Here is a 24,995-nt window from a genome sequence, read left to right as displayed (position 1 = left end):
TTTTGAATAAAGAGCCCCCATCTGAGTGTACAAAAGGTGACCTCGGGAAGGCAGGCATCCTCAGTATCATACCCATGTCGTCCACCCGACGGGAAACGTTGCCCCTCAAGGAGAGGATCGTGGCCTTACTTACTCCTTCGGCAACTGGATCTTCCACTGATCAAGAACCCTCCTCAATGGACACATCACCTGATTACCCGACGGAACGTCTAGAACAAGTAGAACAAGGAGGAGCTGGAGCTACTTTGTCCAACGCTACGCCTTCTAATGTAGCGGTTTCTTTTCCAATTCCTCCACCCGGACCTGCCGCAGATGAACACGGTGCACGTACAGCCTCCATTGCTCCCTCTGTTTCTCAGCCCACCAATGGCGCTAGTTTGACCAATCAGGTTCCTGTAAATGCGGTTATTCTCTTACCACCCCGGCTTGCTGCAGATGACCAGGGAGCCCAAGGATCTTCAGTCCCAAATCGTGTTGCTCCCTCTGTTTCTCAGCCCAGCAATGGCGCTAGTTTGACCAATCAAGCTCCTGTAAATGCGGTTACTCTCTTACCACCCCGGCTTGCTGCAGATGACCAGGGAGCCCAAGGATCTTCCGTCCCAGATCGTGTTGCTCCCTCTGTTTCTCAGCCCACCAACGGCGCTAGTTCGATCGATCAGGCGCCTTTCCGGTTTGCTACAGATGTTCGGGGTGCCCAAGGATCCTCCATTGCGAATAGTGTCTCTCGGCCATCCGCTGGACATATCCCACGGATTGGGTCTTCCGACGTGCTTTTTCCTGGACATTTCCGACAGAACGAGTCTTCCGCCAACACTAATCCTCCTCCGAACCCTGAAACGTCTATGGACATTGATCCTACACTACCTACGTCGTCAAATCCCAGTAGCACCTCTACATTTCCACGGTTTTTTATACCCGTTTTGTCTGGAAATTTGTTCAATTTCACTAGAAGTGATCCGAACCAGTCTAACCAGTCTAAGGCGAAGAAACGACGAGCTGCACCGGAAGACCATACCACCAAAGTCCAAGTCATCGAACAGAAAGACGTCGACATCGCAGAGCTGAGCAAGCAACAGGCACGTTACCCAAAATCTACTTTTCTTGTCATTTATGTATTCATTGCTTTTTTAGATCAAGCAGAGGGAAGAGGTGCTCAAGAAAATCATTGATGATGAACGAGCGGAAGTATGTTAATTTATTTCCTATGTTGCAAGATTTGCGTATTTACCACCATCGTACAGCTAACTAAGTCGAAGAATGCCATCAAAAATGCTGAAAAGAAAGCAGAAAGGAGCAAAAAGGAGGTAGAGGCTGTACGTTCGCAGTATACCAAGCTGTCGAAGGCAATGCGGACGGAGAAGGAGAGCTCCAAAGGGCTTGAAGAAACTGTTAAAACTCAACAAGGCGACCTCTCGTCAGCGTTGATCAAACTTCGGCGTGCAGAGTCCTTATCTAAAGCATACGACCGCCAGCGTCTTGAAGCTCAGGAGCGTCACGAGAAAACGAATGCCGATCTCGAAGCTGCGGTTGCTTCGCGAGGTCAACAACTCTTCGCACAAATCTCAGATTTAGAAAACGACATCGCTCGTCTGCAGCAAGAGAAATCCAGCGAAGTCAGTACGTTACAGCGGCAGCTCCAGCAAGCAAATTCGAGGATTGAAGATTTAAGTGCCTCACAAAATACAGCGGCCCTTGCACAGGAACAAATTAGCTCTCTTCAGCAACAGCTCCGGGACGCGAATTCGACAATTGAAAATCTCAACGCATCGCAACGTGCAGCAGCAACGTTACAGCAGCAGCTCCAGCAAGCAAATTCGAGGATTGAAGATTTAAGTGCCTCACAAAATACGGCGGCCCTTGCACAGGAACAAATTAACTCTCTTCAGCAACAGCTCCGGGACGCGAATTCGACAATTGAAAATCTCAACGCATCGCAACGTGCAGCAGCAACGTTACAGCAGCAGCTCCAGGCAGCAAATTCGAGGATTGAAAGTTTAAGTGCCTCACAAAATACGGCGGCCCTTGCACAGGAACAAATTAACTCTCTTCAGCAACAGCTCCGGGACGCGAATTCGACAATTGCAAATCTCAACACATCGCAAAGTGCAGCACACGCACAGGACCAAATCAATGCTCTCCAACAACAGCTAGAGCGCGCAAACACGACACGTGTGGAAGATCAACAAACTATCACGGGCCTCAATGAACGGTTGCGTGTTGCGTCAAACGAGATAACCCGCCTTACAGCACAATTACAAAACCAGCGAGAGGAGTCGCAGAAACAGTATCATGCGCTCGAACGCGATCTCAAGTCCCAAATGGATCTCCATCAACAAAAATCAGCGGACGCCGAGAACGCTCTGAAAGCAGAGCAAACTAACCGAATGGTTTGTCTGTCAATCTTTAATCATGGCATTGTTGCTGATACAGAGCACAGGCCGAGATGAATCAAATGAAGGCCACTTACGAGGATACGGTGGTAGGATTCTAGTTTAGCCTATGCCTCAACAAATCCGACTGATAAGGTATCATTATTAGTCCAGCCTGCGTCTCCAAGTTTCCAATCTGGCACAACAATGTCAGGCAAATCAAGGTCGCTTGAACGAGCTGGAATCAAGCAATACCGAATTCGGTAACACGACAAGTGCGTTGGAGGACATATTAAAGAACGAACGAATTAAGAATGAAGTAAATCTGTTCCCCTCCTTGTCAATCTTCGATTCTGATCACACCTCCAAGGTTTTGCAGGCTCGCATTAATTCAGTTATGAAGAACAGAACTCACAATACTGAGGATGATTATGAACCAACGGAAATTAGGAGGTTGGATGCCCGGCGGAGGCTGGTATGTTAAACAATCCATTCGTACGTAGTACCTAATAATTTACCTCGATGTCTTCTAGATTGGGATCAACAAGCGCAATGCCGGGTTTTCTATACATTCACGAGTACGCAATAATGTATGTGGTGATCTTGTTGATCCTAACGAGGTATCTTAGATTGCCCAGCGCGGACAATCAGCTGTTCCACCGTCAAATCCTCCTCAAAATGAAGCCTCGAGGGATGAAGATGACGAAATGGTAGATAGTTCTCCGCTCCGGAATTCGCCTCGAGCTCCCAATTCGTCACCCCCGCTGGACTCAGACGACGAACATATGGAAGATGGGACAACACACCAAAGACCTGTTCCAAGATCAGCATCACCTCGGCGATATATAATTCCGGGTTTTTTTCCTACAAGATATACCACAATTCCACCATCTCAAAGACGCAGGGATTCTAACCGCGCGACCCCTATCCCTCCTACAGGTCAGTCAGCAACAGAGCGATACTTTGCCGCTGCTATGCAACGGCTAGGGCGCCTTCCCGCTTCAAACTCTACCATAGCGCCTACCTCTGCTACCTCTGCGGTGAATGATCCTTACCGTGCTGCCTATCAAGCTCGTCATGCGACCCGCCCTACTGTCAGTCCTGTCGTTGATCGTACAGTTCCAGCGATGCCTACCACGCCAACCACGCCAAGACATTCGGCCTCCGAAGTGCGAACGTCTAACACATCTGTCCCTCCCAACTCCTCAACTGCAAATCCTCAACTCGCTGCCTATCAAGTGCGTCATGCAAATCGCTCTGGTGCCAGTACAAATCCTCAACTCGCTGCCTATCAAGCTCGGCACGCAGAACGCTCTGGTGCCAGTGCCCAGCGCGCAAAATCTCCTGCCACTGCTCAGCCGGCTCCTCCGATGGCCAACACGCCAAGGCATCCGACTTCGACCGTTACGGCTCCCAATATGCCTTCAGACGATGATCAGCACCCTTCGCCACGACCCAATACCGATAACATGCTGATTGAATGTATACAAACTATGACTGCCAGTGTCAACGGCTTGCGGGATGATTTGGCAAACGGAAGAGGACCCAGAGTACGTCAGACGCCTACGAAAGTCAAGTCTCCCTTCAAAGAGAAGGCTCCAGCTAGGCCTCGTACAATTGACCGCACACAGTTGACGGTATAGTTTTTACTACCTATATATCAATGCTTTACTTAAGCCCAGAATTTTTAGCAAGCAGTGCGCCTACATCTGCGCAAATGTCTCGATCTCCCTGCAGATCATCGTGACAGCCAAATCTACTCCGATCTTGATAATATTCACATCGCCGACGAGGTTGAAGTGGATCGTTTAGAGCGCCGACGACGAGATCCTCCGACGATGACACCTTTCCAGTTGTATTTTGACAGAGTCAACACACAATGGAACCGTCACATGGCAAACCTCTTTGCAGATTCTTTAGTGCGACAATATCCAGAATATCGGGGGCAAGAGGAAGAAATTGAACAATGTTTCCTTCGGCGTCTCACTACTCTAAGGGATTACATGTCCAACGCCATGCCACGGGGGGATGAAACTGAACAGGATGCGGGAAATAGACTGTTGATGGAGAAAGAGGGACGCGACCGGTTTAAGCGGGTTCGTCGTCGTCAGACTAAAGTAAGCTATCAAGTTAGTCCGAATTCCTTGCTCTAACGGCCTTTACTTTGCAGCTGTATGAGACCCGTGTTGATAGTGCTCAACAGGCGAACATGCCAAATCATGCGCGGACCATTGTGACGCTAGGAGATGATGGGATGAGTTCCGACGAGAGCGATTCTGAAGAGCGCGGAATCCGAAGCGTTAGGATATTATATTGGCGAAATCCACGGCTACTGAACACCGTGACGGATGCCGATAATGCTTTGCCAGCCACGACTGCATATGGTGGTAGGCGCCCCGGAGGTCAACCTGATGTCCGTCAGCGGTTAAGGCAAGGGCAAAATTACAGTACGAGGCCTGCCCCAACTAGACTCCCCATAAACTACTACAATCCGGTCTGGTTGAATACTTTATCCGACCTTGAACTACGATTGCTAGACCCCCAGGCCGCTCAACCATTTCCAGGGGAGGACGACGAGGTGAATCCTGCAATCTATACCTAACATTTCGTGGCGCGCAACTTTTCATAATTGTTACATATCAAAATTCTTCTACTTAGACTAATATAGCGGTTTCGTGGTCCATGTTATCAGTAGCTTGAAAGTTTGTTTTCCGATCAATTTACCTTTAATTCTTGTTATGAGCGTATTTTCTTTCGTCACTGAGCGAGTAACATTATTTCTCAGGCCATCTCCATGCCATCTCCAGGTTTGAACGCTCTTTCTAGTCTTGATCGGCATCAAAACATCGCGCGCGTTGGCCATGGGTTCCGTCGCGCGCAAAAACAATTAAACCGACCTAGGAATGGATGTCTATTTGCGTATGCAGTGAACTTTACACAACGGAAAATTATTGCACTAAGTATTCATAGAGCCAAAACTAAATATGATTTACAAGAAAAACATTATTGCGGGACTAAGTATCGAGATGAGACTGAGGAAAGAAGAAAAAAAATAGAAGCATGAGTGGAACTTGGGTGCGAAGATATACGAATAACCGAGATGCTACTGCCAAGCTGGAACGCCTTTGCACATTCCGCACTACAAGGTAATCAGAACAGAATCGGTGAACAAGCAGTTAAAATATACGAACAGGTTGGAGTCCTGTCCTAGTAATATTCCAATTCACGAGGACCCAATCGCGAGGTCTCGGCGGAAGGACCGTACGGGTCGACGTCTGTAACGAGATATATATTTTGGCCCGATCGATGGAGGAAGCGATATCGACAAGGGTTTTGAAGTCCATGGATTCTCTGCAAGAACTTTAAGATTCAAAGGTAGCACGCCGTAAAAAAACTGCATACCTCCATGATGTTTATGTCGTTTTGCGACCAAATATGGTCGATTGCTTCCAGAATATTGGCAGTTGTCGGCGTATATGAATTAGCGAAAGAACCGTCGAGGAGGCTGCGGACTGTATTGACAGATACTGGCATGGAAACGATATAACGACGTTCGCTTCGCAGTCCGGAGCGCAATAATGGGGCAGGGCGTGAGCTCAAATTATTGAGGTTTAAAAGGTGTGGAGAAGGGTTGTAGACAACCGTGTAATAATCGTAAAAAGTGAACACAGCGAGCAACGTCATGGGTGAAAAAAGCGCGAGAAAGAACCATAAACCATTGTGTGTTAAAATGCCTATGCCGACCAACATGGTGCCTACGACAAGCGTTGTGACAGCGAAGCATAAAATGCCCATGATGGTGGATGGGTGGAACGAGGTGGGAGTTGGCTTCACATTAGATCTTAGCCTATTTAAACACTTTCGAGGTTTAAAACACAAAGGACATACGAAACAAAGAGATAGACGTTCGGGACTTTAAACTATTCATTAAGATCTTCACGAGACAGTCCGTGACCCTAATGCGGGCCTGACGCGCCTTCTACGCGACCTGACATTCAAATAAAGTAAGTTGCCTGCAATACAGAATTATTTTCAGTTGAAGGTGCAACTTATGGGGAGACTTTTTCACATAAACCCTTATGGTTGCATTCGTTCATAGAAAGTCGCGGTAAAATTAAATAGAACCAGTGACTCTGACATTGTTACAAACTCATGAATTATTAGAACAGGAAGCATGGCGCAGGAACTTAATACCCTTGCTCGAGATTATCTTTCCTCCGATCGTTGACGTTGATGTTGTTGCATATATTGGAGATGGGGTGTCAATTCCGAATAGGTAGATATTTTCTCAGGGGGTATCGGTGATCGCTGTGGGGAAATTCTTGATAAGTACAAGGCAATGCGAACTATACGGAAGCTGAACGTACTGCTTGTATCCCGACTATATCTTCGGGAGGGCCTTCTTGATACATGATCTGTTGAAGGTAGGGACAAAGTTGGCAAATATACGGGCACGGATGAGGCTCGAAGTTCGATCGATTAGTGGAGGAAGCCCCGGGGTCAATTGTGGGATGTTGAACTCGGACCAAAATACTCAGATAATCACTTGGAAGAGTGACGTCGAGTAGCTCAGGTGGCCGAGTGAGTGAGACCTGATTGTATGGCAAAGGACTTCGGTTTGCATTATTTGCGAGTGATACGTGTGATCGATAAGTAAAGCGTTGGTTATACGGGGGGTTTCGATTTGCATTATTCATGGACTTCGTGCAACTGGGGCATTTAGGGTGCCCATCGCCGTCTGGAAAAGGTAGATGGGAATAGGTTGGTACAGATTGAGCGGGTGATGTGATGACATGAAATTGCCGCAATTGCTGCCGCTGTGTGTCCGGGAAGTGATAGTGGTTTCTGGCGCAATATCCGTCTCCCGATTCCATAGTTTTGTAGATGGTAGCAGACGACAAAAGTCGTGGGGAAGGGAGAATCGCAACTTTTATCCTGTGACTTTCGAGCGACCCTGGATAGTTTAGTTACCTTGTAGTTACCTAATCTTATCTCCACAACAGTTGTACTCACAGTGTAACGTTATGGCAGATACAATAAGTTATTGAAGTTCGGCCGGCGTGTTCAAACGTGTCTAGATAAGTTAGAATCAAGCTTGGGTTTCGATGTGTTCAAGACTTACTTGTCAAAATGGGCTCGGAAGCGGATCATAGCTCATGTCTAATTTGTCTTCTGACAGAAAACTTCCATTAAACTTTCGGAGACGATGTGCATCCTCACAGTGAGCGACTATGACTTTAAAATTGAGACATAGGGATTTCCACATTAAGACATTTGATAATGGTATGGGAAGAAAGGTTGTACAGGAAACGAGCGACGGGGTAAAGAAAAGCAATGTCAACGAGTTTCAAACCCGAATAGTATGCAATAACAGATGCAGGAGGAAAGGAACGTGGATTAGAGTCGGACATGAATAGTGCATGTGGAAATGAACGTGAAAAAAAGAGTAGAGAGGAGAGACCATTACAAATAAAGGAAGGACAGGTATAACAAGCCAGGGCACAATGGTATAGAGTTGGGGGGAGGGAATTCAGGCCTCTTCATCGCTACCACTGCCGCCCTCGCTAGACGATTCATGCGAGCCCTCTTGGTTATTGATAGCTTTACGAACGCGCACAGCCATTTTCCGCCCTTCTACCCGTCGCGAGGCTTCAGATTTGTATTTGAGGATCAATTTCAGGGCACTCTTGACAGGCCAACAGTTGTCGTAATTAGCCAAAACAGGCCAGTGCTCGGGACGCATAGCCTGCAAAACATGAGATAAGTTGAGCAGAACTGAAACCAGAACACACCTTGTTGCATATTCTCTCAATCAGTCTCGGGTTTTGCGACCGATAACTAGCATCGAGCCGGAGAGTCTTGGTCGCCTCTCTGCGAAGCCAATCCTGTGTGATAGAGTAAAGAAAAGACATATAGGACGAACGAAATAAACTTACCTGCAGGGTTTCAACGTCCGATAAGGCCCAGTCGTGCTCGCCCACAAGTACATCTTCCAAATTAAAACCACCCGATCCTGGGCGACCGGGTTCACCTGGGGGCTTCCGGATAATGATGACTTTTGAAGTGCCTACTGGCGCAGACGAGGGCCCTGCGGTAGCGACACCTTGAGCGGGTAAAGTGGTTTGCGACGGCCCTGCCGTCGCAGCAGGGTTCGGAGGGTCTGGGTTCGGAGAGTTGGCAGACGAGGAAGTTGACTGTGAAGGGTTAGCAGGTGCAGGGGCAAGTGAGGGGTCGTCGTTATCGTCAGGTAAATCAGCGGAAGACCTCCTTGGTTCCCAATTAATCCTCATGGCTGTTTTGGGAACAGGAGGAGCAGAACGAGAGACTGGTGTAAAGTTGATATGCGATGTTACCATAGGGTGGTGAAATCCGATATAGGGTTCGGAGACGGCCATGGGGACAGGTTCCACCAGGGAACCTGATGACGAAGCTTGACGAGTAGTGTTCTCCATGGTCGTACGAGTAAGTTGAAAGGAGGCAGAAAAGAGCGTCTAAGAAAGGTTGGTGGTGAATTGATAATATGAGAAGGGTAGGATGGCGAGGGGCTTGAAATATACGCACAGTCGATAGCACACAGGCATTATCAAGTCGCTGTGGGCGTGTTTTACGCGTCAAACGGCTTTTGCGGAGGACTGCTTGATTGCTTTCACACTGATCTATTAGGTCTATTGATTCAGAAAGGGTACAATTACAAATTATACAGAAAGAACTCTTTCATCGAGGAAGACGATGTTTCCCCATGACGAGGAGATGAACAAAGAAGGTCGGAAAGGTGGTCCGGTCGCGCGCCAGCATTGATATACCGTGTTGATTTCCATGCCGCTTCGGCGAGTTGCCGAAGCGGCATGGAAATCTGTGCACTATAATATTCTCGTTCAAGCATTTTCGCACGGTTCGCTCTTCCTCCACCACGACCCGACAGTCTGTAAAAAATACGTAGTTTCAGCGACTCCTGTAGTTAGATTACTTCTTCTAGTAGAGTGAGAGAAACTGAAGTCTGCTAAAGCATCCCACCCAAACATAACTGAAAAATAACAAAGCTCGGATTGTATAGTGATAGTGAAAGGGATCCCGGGTGAGAGAATAAACGAAACAAACACGCTGTCGTCTCGTTGATGACCCGCTTGTGTCGAAAGGCGGATCCAGCGCTAGGCATATCTCCGGTGAGCTGAAAGGCAACACGACGTACTCAATCTTAAAGACAAGACACGGCAGGCTTTGAATAAAAGTACCTTCACCCCACAAATCAAACATTTTGCCACATTTGCCCGTACACCACAGTGCTATCCTATCTGTCTACTTATACCTACTTATACATCATGAACTTGGTACGTCGTGACATTTGAAATGTAGAATATTTACTTTAACCGTTGAAACAGAATAGCTCTTTCGTCCTTGCGAAGGAGTTGAAGAACCCAGGGATTGAACACGTTGATCACTTGCTCTTCTCGAGCAATGGAAAATTTTTGGTCGCTGCAGGTATACTATTTCTTTGCTTTTCACTATTGGAACGAGAATCTGATGCAACAAAATAGGTGACCGCGACAAGGTTTTTATATGGAACACGGAAACTTTCCGGACTGAACAAGTCCTCGAGAACAAGCAGTGGGGGCAAGTTAGTTGCCTAGCGTGGGCGTATACCGAATTACCTTCGAGGGAGCCCTCAACCGTATTATGCGTCGGGAATGTTTTTGGTGGTATGAGCATGTTTTTAATGGACTCTCGTTCTGTTAAGGTGTGCCAATCAGAGGATATCCTAGCGAGTCACTAATTCTCTCTCGTAGCCTTTCACGGAGAGAGGAACCGTAATCCAGCTGTTCACCCCAAATGACATCGTGGAGAACCTCGTATTTGATAAGATAAACGGCAGGCTGATTGCTTCCAGTCATTCCGGAGCTGTTAAGATGTATTCTGTTGATGCAGTCGGTAAGGGTTATTCCTGGTTTCTTCTGTACCATTTATTTATTGCCTGTAGCTGGCTCAGCGAATCTCGTCTGGGAAGCTCCCAGTAACCGACCTGGTATTCCGACGTCGGTCCTCTTCTTCGGGTCAACAAATGAAAAGTTGCTGTCCTTCGGACTAGAGAATGGTGACGTGTATGTTTATCAACGTAATATCAATTAACCACGCTGTTCAACTGTTCTAACTGTTCTTAATTCTGCTAGTTGTTGTCGGGACGCTTCCAATGGCGAAGTGCTCTGGACCAAAAAACTCGCCAGTGGGATGTACGCATATTAACATATTTTACCTTATATTCGACTGATAAGCTCATGTAGCGGATCTGCTGCGATTTCGAGCGACCAGACTGTTATCATCGTCAACAATCTCAACAACGGCAATTTTGATGTTTACCAAACTCCTGATATGTCTCCTCTCCAGACCCTAGCCGTTGGGGACTCCGTGACCACCCACAAATACTTCATAAAGCAGTGCCGTTTCATTGAAGGCACGAAACTGTCGGTGTGCGGTAGCCACACTAATAAGGTACATATCTTTGACGTAGCCAATAATTACGTTCTGCAGACCCTTACCTCAAGTCCAAAAGGTTTGATCTTTTGCCGTATCTTATGCTTTCTGACGCTCAAACATGTTCACAGAGGCTCACATGACACAGGCGATTGCAGTAACCATGGCGGAGAGTCGCAAAGTCTGTATTGCAGCATCTTCTAATGGCTTCATCTATCTGTGGGAAAAGCGGAGCCAGCCCTTTGTTGGCGTCGGTGAAACTCAAACACAGCCTGCAAATACGCTCCTTCACTATGCCAGAACCAATGGTCCCTTCATTGCTTTTGTCATGGCATGCACTTACGCTAACTGGGCACCATATCTTTTTGCTGTAAGAATTCGTCATCTGGCCTCAACTTTTATATCTAATAGCAATGTCTACCTTAGTTGTTCGCTTTCTTGACTTCGAAGGCGCAATATTACGGGCTCCTCAACGCAAATGAGGGAAATTTAGAAAATTTAGAGTTGTAGCCAGCATTTGTAGTTACGCGCACTCATAATGTGTATATAACTTTACGTGGTTTTAATGTCTGCGAGTAGCTAGTGGGATCAGGTCTGAAAGTCAGGCATTAGAAATACCTCAAAGGTAATGCGTGTTTGGTACAGGGCATACTTAAATGATACCATTATAGAGTTGTGAGCAAGGAGGATTTGCGAGGAGGTTAAGTGATCTTCAAACCGTAACTTATTGTGGTTTTGACCCCCTTTTTAGGTGCTAGAACTCCGAAGCAAAGTCCAGAATGACAGCGAAATCAGAGTTACACACTCAGCGCACTTGACGAGTCAAACTACGCTCTATGCTACCGGTCATCGTGTTCAATGAGGCTGGTTTAAAAGCCGTCGCCCGTCGCATGCGTCCCTTTCACGAGAGGTAAGCAGAAATTTTCGTTCTGATCATTCCAGGACATCGGTGCCCACGGCTCACTTCCATGAACAGGTGAATCTGCGGTCGAAGGGCAAGGTCGGGGTGAAATCTACACGATAGGGTCTCGACAACTGAGCAACACGATAATCTTCCACTCAAACGCACGTTATTTGGTCGCTGCTCAATCTGCGGGGGTTAAGCCGGTCACGATACAGGTCCTGAATCATACTTCGTCATAGGTAAGTTGAAGTTTGTAATACGTATATCTCTGGACGGATCTGTATCGCAAAATCTGATTTGCAAGAATCTGATATATTTGATTTAGATTAATTCGTTATTAAATTGTTCAATATATCACGGGCAGCCGACCAGGCAAGCCCACACTCATATTCATGCGTGAATCAGATAGCATTGGAGCGGAGAGCGTAGTGAGTCACTGGCTTCAAGTCTTCTTCCAACAGATACGGTGCTGATGGAAGATGAAACGGCACAAGTGACATTGGAGCTGGTGGAAATGGCGCTGGTAGACGAGTCAGAGAGGCGGGTCAGCTCACGGAAGGAGCACGTTCATACCCCGGAACGGTCATATCCACGCGCAGGTTATGCGCTCTGCACGCGCGTGAAGCTCTTTGTATGCGGTACACGTCTTCCGGGCCGGCCGGATCCGAACACGCTCATAACACGCTCAGCACGCCCTGAACAGAAGGAGTTGTACTTTCCACTATACCCTTGTACCCTAATCGTGCCTGTTTCCTGCACGCCACCTTGAACACTGTATGCACCGACGAGCTGCAAGACTTAACTCGCTTCTGTCAATCTAACTGCAAATACCGAGAAAGTTGATCTGTATGCGCCAATTGGAGGAGCACGTGTTGAGGTGCTTCCCGCGGCACACGTCTTCCGGGCCGGCCGGATCCGAACACGCTCAGCGCGCCCTGGAGTTGTACTTCCCACTATACCCATGTACCCTAATCGTGCATGTTTCCTGCACGTTACCTCGAACACCGTATGCACCGACGAGCTTCAAGACTTAACTCGCTTCTGTCAATATAACTAATACCGAGAAAGTTGATCTGTATGCGCCAATTGGAGGAGCACATGTTGACGCGCTTCCCATCTTTCTCGCTGTCTCTCAGGTCTAAAATTTGCGCACAACATACGCAGACCTCAATAGTTCCTTTAATCGGCAATCTTTACTGGGACAACTTATTCTTTCCCCCTCTTCTGGGTACGCCAACTTCCCTGCGAGCACTGACGTTACACCATGACCCCGTGCACCCTTCCTGTAGGCCTCTCCTTTCTCATGTTCTTCGCAGCATCGCCGTCGTCAACGCCAGCGACAGAACCTCCAACGCAACTGCAACGCCCCCGTCTACACATAGCGTCAGCGCCAGTTCATTTTTACCCAAAAAGACGACACTGTTGATTTCAGCGACTAGGGTGACGCTTAGACGCGCGGAATCTGAGTATCATATACTGATGCTCATGATTAGATTGTGTTCCTGATCCCCCTAGCTCTCCGATGTCCTACATAGTGTCTCCCCAGTCAAAGTCGTCGATCATAGTCGAAACACACCGTGTGCCTGTCAGTTGAGCTTGTAGGAAAGACGCCGTTGATGCCCCGCGCAGGTGTGTTTCCTTCCCCAGCTTGTCTTGCGTGACCTGTCAACCAATGCCATCGTTCTGTAGAATCGTCTTCGGCCTGTCCACCCTTCCATGACGCTCTGCGTTCAATGTACGTCGTGATTCCATACTGTCTATATCTAACCTTAATCTTCGTCTTCGTCATAAGACATCTAACATCCAAGTTCTACAGGACTACATACGAGGCGGAAAAAGACGTGCAGACGTGCAGATTAACCATCCACCTCCCCAAAACAGCTCAACGCTGAGATAAAGGCGCAGCTCTGCGACCCGTACGCCCACGACGCTGGCTCGGACACATTCTCCCTTACAAACATGATGAAGAGGAAGAGTCCGACGAGTTCCACGGGCTTGAAGAGCGCTTCCGTGGTCTCGATGAGATTGCTATCCCCGTCGCGGACGTGCACAACCTGGTTCCCTGCACAAAACCCAATATTGCTGGGTTCATGAAAATATTCAAGGTTTCCTTTCCCTTCCCCCCTTTTTTTAAAGGTGCTTATCGTTGTTGCAACCCATTTTCATCCGCATACAAACACGATGCAATTCATACAATATCTAACCAAACGCGCCAATTCGCGCAGAAGCAAACCCAACTCCCGTTCAAACCTCTTCATGTCTCCCGGACTGGCGAAATCCGTAAACGCTGGTAAAACGCTCAGCCAACGCTCAGCACGAGTGTATCGTGTGCATGGAGTGCATGAACGAGAACGCTGCATTTCCTCTCGACTTTACCTACGTACTTGTGGAATGCAGTAGATTAGTCTGCGGCTTCATGAGCAGTGCAGGAGGCGGGAGCAGACCTAATTTTCCAACCTGTCGTACTCGTCGCCATCAACGACAGGAGGGTATTATTATTTTCTTTATTTTTATTTTATTTACATTATTACCTTTACTTAGAGTTTGGGACAGCTGTTGCGTCTACGACATTCTCGCTCGCGGGGGGGATGCCGCTTCCGCTTCGACGAGATGAGCATGGGATGCCGATCTCAAGTGTAGCGCCCGTGGGCACGTCGGATGCGAGTAGGGAGTCGATGGATGAGAGGGGTTTGTTGATGGAGGCGGTGGTGGTGTTGGTGAGCGTTGATGATTTTTTAGTTGGGTGTAGGGGTGGTGGCGAGTGTGTATGTGAATGTGGATGGGCATGTGCATGTGGGGAAGGGGAGGGGGAAGAAGAGGATGGTGGATGTGAAAGGGATGATGAGGATGGTGGATGTGTGAGTGAAGAAGCAAGTGGCATCAAGGACGGGAGCAAAGGCGACGCCTTCAGTTTCGGCGAGTCGACAGAGAGAGGGAGCGGCGGGAGCGGTGGGGAAGTCGGCAACCCCTTTGCCTGCAGTTGCATCTCCTTCGAGCGCGGCCTACCTTCATCCACAACACCAGCACCAGCAGTCACATCCTTCTCCTTATCTTTATCTCTATCAGACGAAGCAGAAGCAGCACCCGAAACGACCGACAAAAGTCCAGACGACTTGACCGTACGGATCGTATCACTCGATCCCTTCCTGCGAAGCGTCGCAACACTCGAACTCGACGCCGAGCTACTCGTCTTTTTATGCTCGTTACCCGACCCCGACCCTGTTCCTGTTCCTGTCCTCTGCTTTTACCTCTACTGCTACCAACAACGAAATTCCAGAGTGGCAGAGCAGCGAGATGGGAGTGGACGCGTCAATGTTGCACTCAGCGGCGGTCCTTGAAGGCGCGATTCATATCTCCAGGTGAGTAGAGTTTGTGTATTGTGATTGGATGTGTACTCAACCGATGTGCTGCAGTGTTTCTGCATGCTGTCCCCCTCTCACATCTACCTCCCACATCCTCGCCGCTGCGCCAAGTGACAGCAGCATCCCCTAAACGACGCCCTGGTATTGACTCCCCGCCCATCGCTGCAGTTCCAACCGATTGCAAACGTCGACGACGCACCTCTACAAGGTATGTGTATTGCAGTATGTAGTCTCAACGACGGCGCTGACGGTGTGCTTGACAGAACAATCTTGAGGATGTAGTATGGTGAGCAGCATCCCCTAAACGGCGCCCTGGTACTGACTCACCGCCCATCGCTGCAGTTCCAACCTATTGCAAACGTCGACGACGCACCTCGACAATCCCCTCTGCCTCTCTCGTCAACAACATGCCGCCAAAACGCGATGCCATAGCGAGTGTCCGTTGCAATGCATGCTACGCGGCGTTTGACTTGACGCACAGACACATGGACACGCGGGCGCGGTTGCGACAGGGAACAAAACAGTACGCAGAAACCTGACAGTTTATAAACACATTGCTGACGCACCTTGCCAGTGAGGCGCTCCTCACCGACTACACTTCACAGCCTGCTGCGTACACAGATGTGGCGGGCACTCGGAACGCAATGCCATAGTGAGTGTCCGTCGTAATGCATGCTATGTGGAATTTGACTTGACGCACAGACACACGGACATGCTGGCGCGGTTGCGAGTGGGAACAAAACGGTGAGTAGAAACCTTGATAACCCATACCTACAGCATTGACGCACTTTTCCAGCAACGCGCTCGTCGTTGGCCAGCGGTTTCTTTTCATCGCAACGCACCCCGGTGTCAGTCGGTCTCCGGTGTGCGTACGCTGTTGTGGCGGGCATTCTTGGGTAAGTAAAGGTCCTTTCCATCATCTCCTATGACAGCCCCCGACACCCTTGATCCATAAGAAGATACGAGGCCAACGATGGTGATTTGAAGTGACTGGAAGTGGTAAAACAACAGTGAGCATCAGAGTATGACATAGTTTTCCAATGACTGACCTCTTGCCGTCGCAGTACCCCTCAACTCCCTATCGCAGTCGCACGCCAACAACACCGATACAGACACGCTGAAAAGACAAGAGGTGAGCAAGCGTGAAATTCCAGCTGCGTAGGTAACTTACAAGTATTCGCAGTTCGTCACTCTGCTCCCTTGACCCCGCCTGTGTCGTCGTCGTCATCGTCGATCTCAAAGAAGGAATGGCAGGTAAGGTTAGTACAGTAATTAAGACTGATAAAGGGTGGTGACGCACCTTGGCAGGACATTCCTAACAAGGCGCATCGTGTACGACAACGCGACTTGTCATAGCGCGCACCCCGCCATCAACTAGTATACAAGCGAAGGTAAGTGAGCAGAAAAAGAGGAAGAGTCTCACTCACATGACACTGTTGTCCCAGATCTTTCCCGCGGTGCGAACTCTCATCGCAGCGCCGCCGTCTCGAACCCAAGGTGCGATTGGCTGGTAATGACACGAGGGCGATAGCGGGGGATTGGAGGACGCTGGAAGGATGGCCGTACGTCCACGCCGCTGGCTCAGTCGACACCCTCTGAGAAAGAGGAGGATGAAGAGTCAGGCAAGAGCTTAGAAAATCTCAGTACTCCAACATGACCCGTCTACACACATCTGCCAATGCGGCCTGGAGACCCCCGACGCCTACATCTCGGAATTTAAACCCCCTTATGCACCCTTTGCCCGTGCGAGAGAACGAACCCGTGCTTTGAATGCGGTTAAAATGGAAAGGATGTTCGCGAAGCCGCTTGTGGACAGTCTGGAAGGGCACATCGATGCTGTTGAGGTCCTGTACAGGCGACCTGGCTCCCTAACAGGTGTGGCCAGTGGAAGCTGGGATGGAGGTGTGTGCGTGGGTTCTCTAATCACGCAGGCGATAATCACTAAATGATGGAATTGGAATAAACCAGGAATAATCCTCCACAATCTTGCAACCCGAAAACCGATCGCCAAAATTCCCCAGGCGCACAAGGGAAAGCGTCAGGGCTATGCTTCTCTCCGGATGGTCAAAGGCTTCTTAGCTGCGGTGTCGATCGTAACGTGAAGCCTATGGGCCGTTGGAGACGATAACCTGAATACGGAGGTGGTAAGTCAACACCCTCGGACGACAGCGCTGCATGTCCGCATCAGCGCTTCTTTTATTTACTGAGCTCAATTTCTAATCCTTTAACCGTTGCCCTTTAGCCTCTTAATGTATTCCCGGGAAAGCTGCGTTTAAGCGAGGATCAATCTATCCATCTTCTCACTTTCCCAACATCAACCGAAACTATCACATCTGTACGATTTAATGAGCGAATCATCGGTGCTCGCAAGTATAGGATCCGACGGGACATTCACGCTGTACGATATCAGGACTGGAAAGGCTGAGCGACGAGTGGTTATGCAGGTAAAACTCATCTCATCCTAACCACATTTTTTTAATCTCACCATGGATGTGCACGACCTTTCTCCCTACACAAAGCTCAATATTACCGGGTTAATGAACAGGTACGTACTGCGTTATTACCATGTCTTAGGTTACACATCGTGACGTCTAGTTGGAGGCGTTAATTCATCGTGCCGATAAATGTAGTTTTAGCTTCGATTGTGCTTAGAGGTTCGTTTTGCTGCTGTACCGGCAGCTTCTGCGAGGATGTAGAGAATTTGTGAACGAATACGGCACTGGCAATTCTATCGCAACACCCGCAGAGTTTACACCCCGCAAAGGACATCTTGACCCACAACTCCCTGACTCACCCATCATACGAGCAGTCGATTATCAACGGGTCACTCGGCGAGCCAACTTATTTCATTAATTATGAATGAACCGGAGTGAACTTGACTGAGAAATAAAATGGATATGCGACAGTATAATACAATATGAAACAGTAGACTACACATTAGAGGTATCGTTGAATACAAAAGTGAGCGTGTATATACAGCAGATCAAATACTGAAAATCGAAAGCAAGAAAACAAGAAAACGATTAGAAAGATGACGGGGAGTAGGGTAGTGGGTGAGTCCCCCAAGAAGTTATAAAGACGCTGGAATGACGCTGAGAACGCCTGCTAGGTGCGGAAGGGGGAAACCTCGTATTTCTTGCAGATTGCGAGATACTCGTTCCTCGACGGATACTTGGCGCGAATCTGCGCCTCGATAGCGATGTCGTTCAGCCGGTGCCTATGGTCGAGAGCGAATCGGTCGATGTTGATATTGTGCGCTTCGGGCGTCATAGGCCGGGTGAGTGCGCGTTTGTTGTCGAGAAGGGTATGAAGATCCATTATTTCTTGACGAATCCGAAGGAGGTCCTCGATTTCCTCGAAGTCGGCGTTGCAGTCAGCGTCGGTGGTGCGTAAATTCTGGGCTTCGACATCCGTGATTTGAGCGCCTAACGAAACTGGGATGAGCAGATTCAAAAAAAAAAAAAATTCAACGATGCGTACGATTGCGACCTCTGACCATCACCGGGGTATCGCTACGCTCTTCGATATAACGAAAGACCTCCCCACAAACCGACCCCACATACGCGGATACGCGCTCCGTTATCCAACATCCCGACGCGATGCTGTGCTTCAACCCATACTTGAAGCCTACGATGGCCGAAACGACTTGAGAGATGAGTGCAGCCATGGTAAGAGATTCGCGGTTAACGAATAAGCGGGTGGGTGTGGAGATCGATGTGGGTGGTAGTCGGTAAGAGCGAGTGAGCGAGGGAGTGAGTGGTTGTGGTTGTGGTTGGTGATAAGAAAGGCTGCGGGAAAGTTGTGTAAGTGGGATCAATTTATAGATGGTGGTGACAAACGATGGCAAACGAACAGATTAAAGTACTCACTGCAGACTCACACTAGGGAAGGCCAAAGATTCAGAATTTTCAATGTCTGCAGGTGAGTCGGGTGTAGGCGCGCCAGGTAGGGCGCCAGCTATATTAAGTACCCAACGAGTGTAATAAATAGAATTGCGCAAAACGCTGAAAATATATCATATTTATTAATGAATCGCGCACTACACATTGACGACTGCGAGATTTTTCAAAGGGCAGCGAGTCGCCAGAACGACGCATGCCATCGTGTTATCATCGTCTGCGAGTCGACATCGCGCCAAAAATGCGAATTCTTCGCGCGCTTGTCGACTCGCTCAGCGAGTCGATTACTGTAAGTTCAGGTGTATGTTTAACTTACAGCACTTACTTACAGGAATTGTGTAAGTATGACATACACAATTTGTTTTCTTTGTGTGTATGTTTTACTTACACAAGTGCTGTTTGTATGACTTACAGCAATTGTGTATATTATACTAACACCGGACAAAAAGAAATTGTGTAATCTCGGTGTTTATTCTATTTACAGTCTACTTACAGCAATTGTGTTTGGTCGGCATACAGCCACCAAACACAATATGTCTTTGCCGACTGTTTGTTTTTCATACACGTGTGCTGTATGTCGAACTTACAGCGAAACTTACATAAGACATGTAAGTTTTCTGCTGTATGTTTAACTTACAGCGGTCGGCGCCCGCAGTGATAGCCTGGAGTTCCATTTGTTCCGACCAGAACAGAGCCCCAAGGACGTTGTTCGTCGTCTAGAACACAAACAGGAAGAAAGTGAAGGCGGGTACAATAGAACGTCGAATGCTGATCAGGCATTTCTCCAGCGATGTTGGAGTAGAGATAGTTGGTAGCAGGGATTTTATCGAATCCTAGGTGCTGGCGCACCAGACGTTCGCCACGGTGCCATCCATGAAGAACTGTCATAGCTAATGCAAACTTCCTGAGCGTTGTCTTCGAATTAGTTGAGCGCTTGAGACAAGGTCTGGATCTGAGTAACAATTGAGCGCCACGACGAGAAACGAATGTCCTAATATGTTTCTGTGTGTAAGCAAATAACCAGGGTTGATAATCCATCAGCTGACCTGTACCTGAAGGAAGGTGAATGGCTTGGAGTTGGGTGTAACATGTAAAGCTCGAAGGTTCAATCGACTGCCAATGTTTTTACGTTGATACATGTCACATTTTGAATGTTATACGTGTGCATCTGGAACAGCTTTCTCGTTTGTTGGTATCGTTTTCAGAGTTTGACTGACCTAGCCAAAATCGAGTTTCGAAGTGACCTAATTTTCTTTCAACCTCGATTTTGTACAGCCCAGATGTAAGGACCTACCTGATAGAGTAAGTTGCGAGAGATATAATAAAAAGTCAAGGAATAAATAGGATATTGGATGGGTCACCACCCGCGACCGCTGTCTGGCACGACGAAACAGAGATGGAGCATCAACCGAACAAAAAAGCGCACGTGATTATCAGTTCTCGGACTTGATGGCCGAATTTCCGAAACAATTATCTTTGTCACACGTCGGGATTTTCCGAATTTATTTTTATCCAGTACTCGATCCCTCGATCCACTGCTGGCGTCCATCGATATTTAGTTTGTAGATTATGTGCCTCTGTTATATGGCTGCCCAAGTGGAGAAATATTCCCCGTAAATATAATTTCCTTATTTTTGTAAAGTGCATCAAGAATAAAAAAAATTGTGCGCGGAAACATTTGTTTGGTGCGCAGATTGCTTTCTGGGGTAGTGTGATGATTCTATGAAAACAATTGGCTGCGCGGAAACATATTTCAGACATAATTTTTGAACTTATGCCGAAGTGCCATAATGGATCAATTTACATAATCACGGCAATTGCGGCTGGCCACTTTGGGCGAGAATTAACAATGTTTTCCGCGCATTACAAGGTTTGTTCAGCGCACAAAATGTATTTACGCGCATGCAATTTACACATTAAGTATAATTTAGGGCAGAAATATTGTACTCGCACTTGCAAATTATGTCTGAAATATGTTTCCGCGCAGCCAATTGTGTTCACGGAATCATCAAACTACCCCAGAAAGCAATCTGCGCACCAAACACATGTTTCCGCACACAAATTTTGTTTTATTCTTGATGCACTCTTCAAAAATAAAGAAATTATATTTACAGGGAATATTTCCCCCACTTGGGCAGCCATAGAATCGAAATTCTGAAGCTGCACAGAATTGACCTGATTCACAGTCGATTCAGCGATTCAAATTCTGAGGCGATTCAGCTTCATCACACGCTTCTGATGACCAGAATCGCCTCTGAATTGCGTCACTGAATCGGCGCTGAATCTTCCACTCTGACCTCTCTCCCCTATTGATAATTTGATGTCGAGTGGTAAGATATTTGAATTTCCGACCTTTTTGCTGAGTTATTGCCGGCTCAGAATCCTGCGAAAAGCCAGGAATATGAGGCTTTTGACAGCAACTGAAATTTTAAGATCTAGTTTTGTTGTTATCCAGAAAGACCTGTATACAAGTACTCAATAATTTATTAAGCCTGAACCTGGAGATGTAAAGATGCAATGGTGATACCATCAATTAGATAAATGTAAACTCGGTTTGAAATGCGACAACATCCACCGTCACCGAAGTACCGTTGATCGATTGTGCGATACACATTCCACTGAGATCCTTTGAGAGTGCATAACATTGGAATATGTAAGCATAAAATTGTGGCCTTCATAATATTGTACACCAAATCCTTACTACCACTATCAAGCTAATTTCACCTAGTAAATTTACCTCATTTAAATAATCTCACATATAACAAAACTCGCTTCTTCATAGCCTACCACCTGAGCCTCGAGGGTACATTGTGGAGTGTGTGCCGTCAGAGTTTGAAACGGCAATATGTTTAAATATGACGAAACACTTCAATGTTTATCATGTCGAAACGCTAGAATCACGCTGATTTAGCCTTTCTACTGAAGTCTTCCCATTTTTAAGAGATATAACAAAAATGACATCCCATCTTCTTGAATAGAATCCATCTCGTTTGGCGCTTCAGTCTTTTACCGGGTCCGGCGATGCACCTACAAAACGAGAAAACAATACTACACGATAGACAAATTTAGAACGTAATCAGGAAGGATACCATGAGCATATGGCAACTCGACGCGCAGAAGAATATCTTGTTGAACTTGATCGTTGTAGATAACTGTGAGGCATTGATGGAAGCCACTGAGAAATCTAGTTATCTATTTGGCGTGTGAAACAACGCACTATCGGCCTAAGTCTCACTCAAGAATGCATGCTTTAAGTGCTGTATAGAAGCCACACAGAGGGCGATAGCTGAGCGAAGGCGGAGATCAGTCGTTCATAACCAAAACGTTTGACCTCCGAACTGCCAGGATTTCCGAAATTACAGATTTCTCACACGCACATCGGCCTGCCTACTAAGCCCGGAGTTGCGGGGTTCCAGCTCCATGGAATTAACATCTCACCAAGACCTTGAAATGATAACCCCCCAAGAGACGCCACCGGCAAGAAATCTCTTGGTTCGTACTTCCATCATGCCTCTTTGGCCCAGCCTTTGCACCGGTGTGCGTACATGGAGTCGCGCTGCTCATGTGCGTGGCCATTGCAGCGCCTGGCGACTGGCTACGGCGACAGCCACCCCACGACTCTATTCTACAAATACCACGTCCGGACATAGCGCGAGTTCGCACGCCGAGGACAAAAATGTGCATCGGGGAGGATTCGGGAAGGCGGCTGTGGTCATCGCTGTGTCTGTAGCAAGCGGAAGCTTGGGGTTCTTCTTGTCTGAGCAGAATGCAAAGCGGAATTCGTCGCAGAGTGTTCCTGACTCCCCCAAGTTTGGATCTCCTAGTGACTTCAAGAATGCTATTGACGAGTTGCACGCGTCTCTGACGCCTGACGCTGTGTCGACGGACCCTGAGGACCTCCGCCATCATGGATTCTCCGACAACGACTACCATCCCAGTAAGCCCCTTCATGTTACGGCGTTCGAAAAGCTAACATCTACATAGCTATGCTGCATAGTGTTGTTGTATATCCGCAGTCGACAGAGGACGTGGTAAAAATTGTCAAAATTGCGACCAAATACCGCATGCCTGTAATACCCTACTCTGGAGCCACAAGTCTGGAAGGCCACTTCCGGGGGGTGAGTCCCCAGATGGCTCTTCTTTTCCTTGATTCTCGAGCTAAAGCCCCAGCTCTTTGATAAAAATAGCATTCCGTGGGTGGTATCTGTGTAGATGTTGGCCGTATGGACAAAGTGTTGGAGATTCACGGTAAATAAGGATTCTTTTTGAGGGCACATCAAGACTCATATACGGTCCCAGAGGAGGATTCCGACCTTGTGTGTCAACCAGGCGCACAATGGATGGATATCAACGAAATGCTCAAGAAGAAAGGTGAGGCTCAGCGATAGTGGCCATGACTTTGGACTGACTGGTGTCGCGATAGGGATTCCACTGTTTTTCCCTGTACGAGAGATCTACGTCTCGTCAACGTATGACGACTGAATACATCTTTATTTAGATTGATCCAGGTCCGGGGGCCACAGTTGGCGGAATGTTGAGCACTGGATGCTCAGGAAGTATGTAGCTTCCAATGAATATGACACAGGTCTGAAAGCAGCTTCTATTCAGCGAATGCTGTCAGATACGGAACTGCCAAAGGAGAGTGGTTCTTGAATGCGGTAAGTTTACCTCACCAGGCAAATCTCTTCTTCTCTAGACTAAGCCTCCGTTATCGTAATAGACTGTCGTTTTACCTTCTGGCGAAGTGATCAAGACTCGGAGCCGATCCCGAAAGTCTGCCGCTGGATTCGATATCACGAAGCTCTTCATTGGAGCCGAAGGGACGTTAGGAATTGTAACAGAACGTACGAGTTAAACTCGCCATTACTGAATAATGACTTATCATGTACAGTGACCATCCGACTGGCTCCCGTGCTGCAGACTAGCGTGGCTGTTGTGCAATTCCCCGATGTTAAATCTGCCACGGCAGCTGCTACAGAGGTTATCAATCAAGGCTTAGGGATTCGTGCGTCCTTTGCTTTGCAAACTTCTCGGGGGCTCTCATCAAGTTCTCTTTCACATAGAATGCGTAGAGCTTCTGGACGCCACCTCTATGCGAGCGACCAACAACTACGGCATGTCTATACGAAAGTGGCCGGAACGTGATTCGCTCTTTTTCAAGTTCCAGGGACCATCTCAAGCCTCATTGAAGGACACTGCAAAGGCTGTTGAAAAGGTCGTGGCCAAGCACAGCGGCACAGGTTTCTCATTTGCGAGAAACGAGAAAGAGGCCGAAGATCTTTGGATGGATAGGAAGAATATATATTGGTCTGCCCTCTCATTGATTGAAGGCAGCAGAGGAATGGCTACCGATGTCTGGTTCGTGTCCACTTTCGGTTATAGCGCGAAATATCTGCATCTACTTATTACCCGCCTACAAATTTCAGTGTTCCTGTTTCCAAACTTCCTGAACTGGTGTACGAAACAAAGAAAGATCTAGAGAACGTTGGCATTCTTTCATCAATTGTCGGTCATGTCGGAGACGGGAACTTCCACGCCCTTTTACTTTTCACAAACGACGATGAGCTCAAGATTGCCCAGAAGGCTGCAGCTAGGATTGTACACAGGGCTATAGCAATGGATGGAACTTGTCAGTGACATGTCATTTTCAACTTGCTGACTCCTGATTTACTTCACTGCTTTAGGCACCGGAGAACATGGTGTTGGTATAGGAAAAAAGAAATATCTTGTAGAAGAACTTGGTCAGGGAACAGTCGACCTCATGAAGACAGTCAAGCGAGCAATTGACCCTCTGGGGCTCTTCAATCCTGGAAAGGTGAGAACATGGTTAGATCTGAATCACTTGCAAGTTTATTCAACCAACATCTAGCTGTACCCAGAATCAAACCTATCCGGAGCAAAACATCATCCTGACACGAACCAGAAGTAATGTGTAGATTACTTTACTTCACGATTGACGACCTTCACGATACCACTTGCACAATATACGTCTCTT

The 24,995-nt window shown here is 47.7% G+C and overlaps 8 protein-coding genes across 8 annotated transcripts; 6 read left to right on the top strand and 2 right to left on the bottom strand.

Moving 5' to 3' along the window:
- Window positions 1-74: 74 nt before the first annotated feature.
- On the top strand, window positions 75-4,971 carry JR316_0007505 (uncharacterized protein; the record flags this gene model as incomplete). Its single annotated transcript, XM_047893246.1, has 9 exons — window positions 75-1,103; window positions 1,132-1,185; window positions 1,242-2,387; window positions 2,438-2,479; window positions 2,539-2,844; window positions 2,903-2,947; window positions 2,999-4,006; window positions 4,061-4,486; window positions 4,540-4,971. The coding sequence occupies 9 exons, from the start codon at window positions 75-77 to the stop codon at window positions 4,969-4,971; spliced, it is 4,488 nt and encodes a 1,495-aa protein (XP_047748528.1).
- Window positions 4,972-7,899: 2,928 nt separating this feature from the next.
- Window positions 7,900-8,821, bottom strand: JR316_0007504 (uncharacterized protein; the record flags this gene model as incomplete). Its single annotated transcript, XM_047893245.1, has 3 exons — window positions 7,900-8,115; window positions 8,162-8,254; window positions 8,306-8,821. 3 exons carry the CDS (start codon window positions 8,819-8,821, stop codon window positions 7,900-7,902), a joined length of 825 nt encoding a protein of 274 aa, XP_047748527.1.
- Window positions 8,822-9,688: 867 nt separating this feature from the next.
- JR316_0007503 (uncharacterized protein) lies at window positions 9,689-11,345 on the top strand (the record flags this gene model as incomplete). The annotated part of the gene is made up of 10 exons (XM_047893244.1): window positions 9,689-9,697; window positions 9,749-9,848; window positions 9,905-10,104; window positions 10,154-10,295; window positions 10,345-10,465; window positions 10,535-10,594; window positions 10,646-10,829; window positions 10,893-10,914; window positions 10,967-11,205; window positions 11,262-11,345. The coding sequence occupies 10 exons, from the start codon at window positions 9,689-9,691 to the stop codon at window positions 11,343-11,345; spliced, it is 1,161 nt and encodes a 386-aa protein (XP_047748526.1).
- A 2,726-nt stretch (window positions 11,346-14,071) lies between these two features.
- JR316_0007502 (uncharacterized protein) lies at window positions 14,072-15,077 on the top strand (the record flags this gene model as incomplete). Its single annotated transcript, XM_047893243.1, has 2 exons — window positions 14,072-14,228; window positions 14,281-15,077. The coding sequence occupies 2 exons, from the start codon at window positions 14,072-14,074 to the stop codon at window positions 15,075-15,077; spliced, it is 954 nt and encodes a 317-aa protein (XP_047748525.1).
- Window positions 15,078-16,882: 1,805 nt separating this feature from the next.
- JR316_0007501 (DDB1- and CUL4-associated factor 13) lies at window positions 16,883-17,526 on the top strand (the record flags this gene model as incomplete). The annotated part of the gene is made up of 3 exons (XM_047893242.1): window positions 16,883-17,003; window positions 17,070-17,194; window positions 17,344-17,526. The coding sequence occupies 3 exons, from the start codon at window positions 16,883-16,885 to the stop codon at window positions 17,524-17,526; spliced, it is 429 nt and encodes a 142-aa protein (XP_047748524.1).
- Window positions 17,527-17,587: 61 nt separating this feature from the next.
- Window positions 17,588-17,954, top strand: JR316_0007500 (uncharacterized protein; the record flags this gene model as incomplete). The annotated part of the gene is made up of 2 exons (XM_047893241.1): window positions 17,588-17,646; window positions 17,756-17,954. The coding sequence occupies 2 exons, from the start codon at window positions 17,588-17,590 to the stop codon at window positions 17,952-17,954; spliced, it is 258 nt and encodes an 85-aa protein (XP_047748523.1).
- A 252-nt stretch (window positions 17,955-18,206) lies between these two features.
- Window positions 18,207-18,768, bottom strand: JR316_0007499 (uncharacterized protein; the record flags this gene model as incomplete). The annotated part of the gene is made up of 2 exons (XM_047893240.1): window positions 18,207-18,526; window positions 18,582-18,768. 2 exons carry the CDS (start codon window positions 18,766-18,768, stop codon window positions 18,207-18,209), a joined length of 507 nt encoding a protein of 168 aa, XP_047748522.1.
- A 3,682-nt stretch (window positions 18,769-22,450) lies between these two features.
- On the top strand, window positions 22,451-24,929 carry JR316_0007498 (D-lactate dehydrogenase [cytochrome], mitochondrial; the record flags this gene model as incomplete). Its single annotated transcript, XM_047893239.1, has 13 exons — window positions 22,451-22,937; window positions 22,985-23,118; window positions 23,188-23,248; window positions 23,300-23,371; window positions 23,424-23,443; window positions 23,499-23,556; window positions 23,609-23,658; window positions 23,721-23,844; window positions 23,892-24,005; window positions 24,064-24,358; window positions 24,427-24,629; window positions 24,685-24,815; window positions 24,870-24,929. The coding sequence occupies 13 exons, from the start codon at window positions 22,451-22,453 to the stop codon at window positions 24,927-24,929; spliced, it is 1,809 nt and encodes a 602-aa protein (XP_047748521.1).
- Window positions 24,930-24,995: the final 66 nt, after the last annotated feature.

This window comes from Psilocybe cubensis, chromosome 6 (assembly GCF_017499595.1).
Source record: "Psilocybe cubensis strain MGC-MH-2018 chromosome 6, whole genome shotgun sequence".
Lineage (NCBI taxonomy): Eukaryota > Fungi > Basidiomycota > Agaricomycetes > Agaricales > Agrocybaceae > Psilocybe > Psilocybe cubensis.
This window is presented reverse-complemented; position numbering and strand designations above follow the sequence as displayed.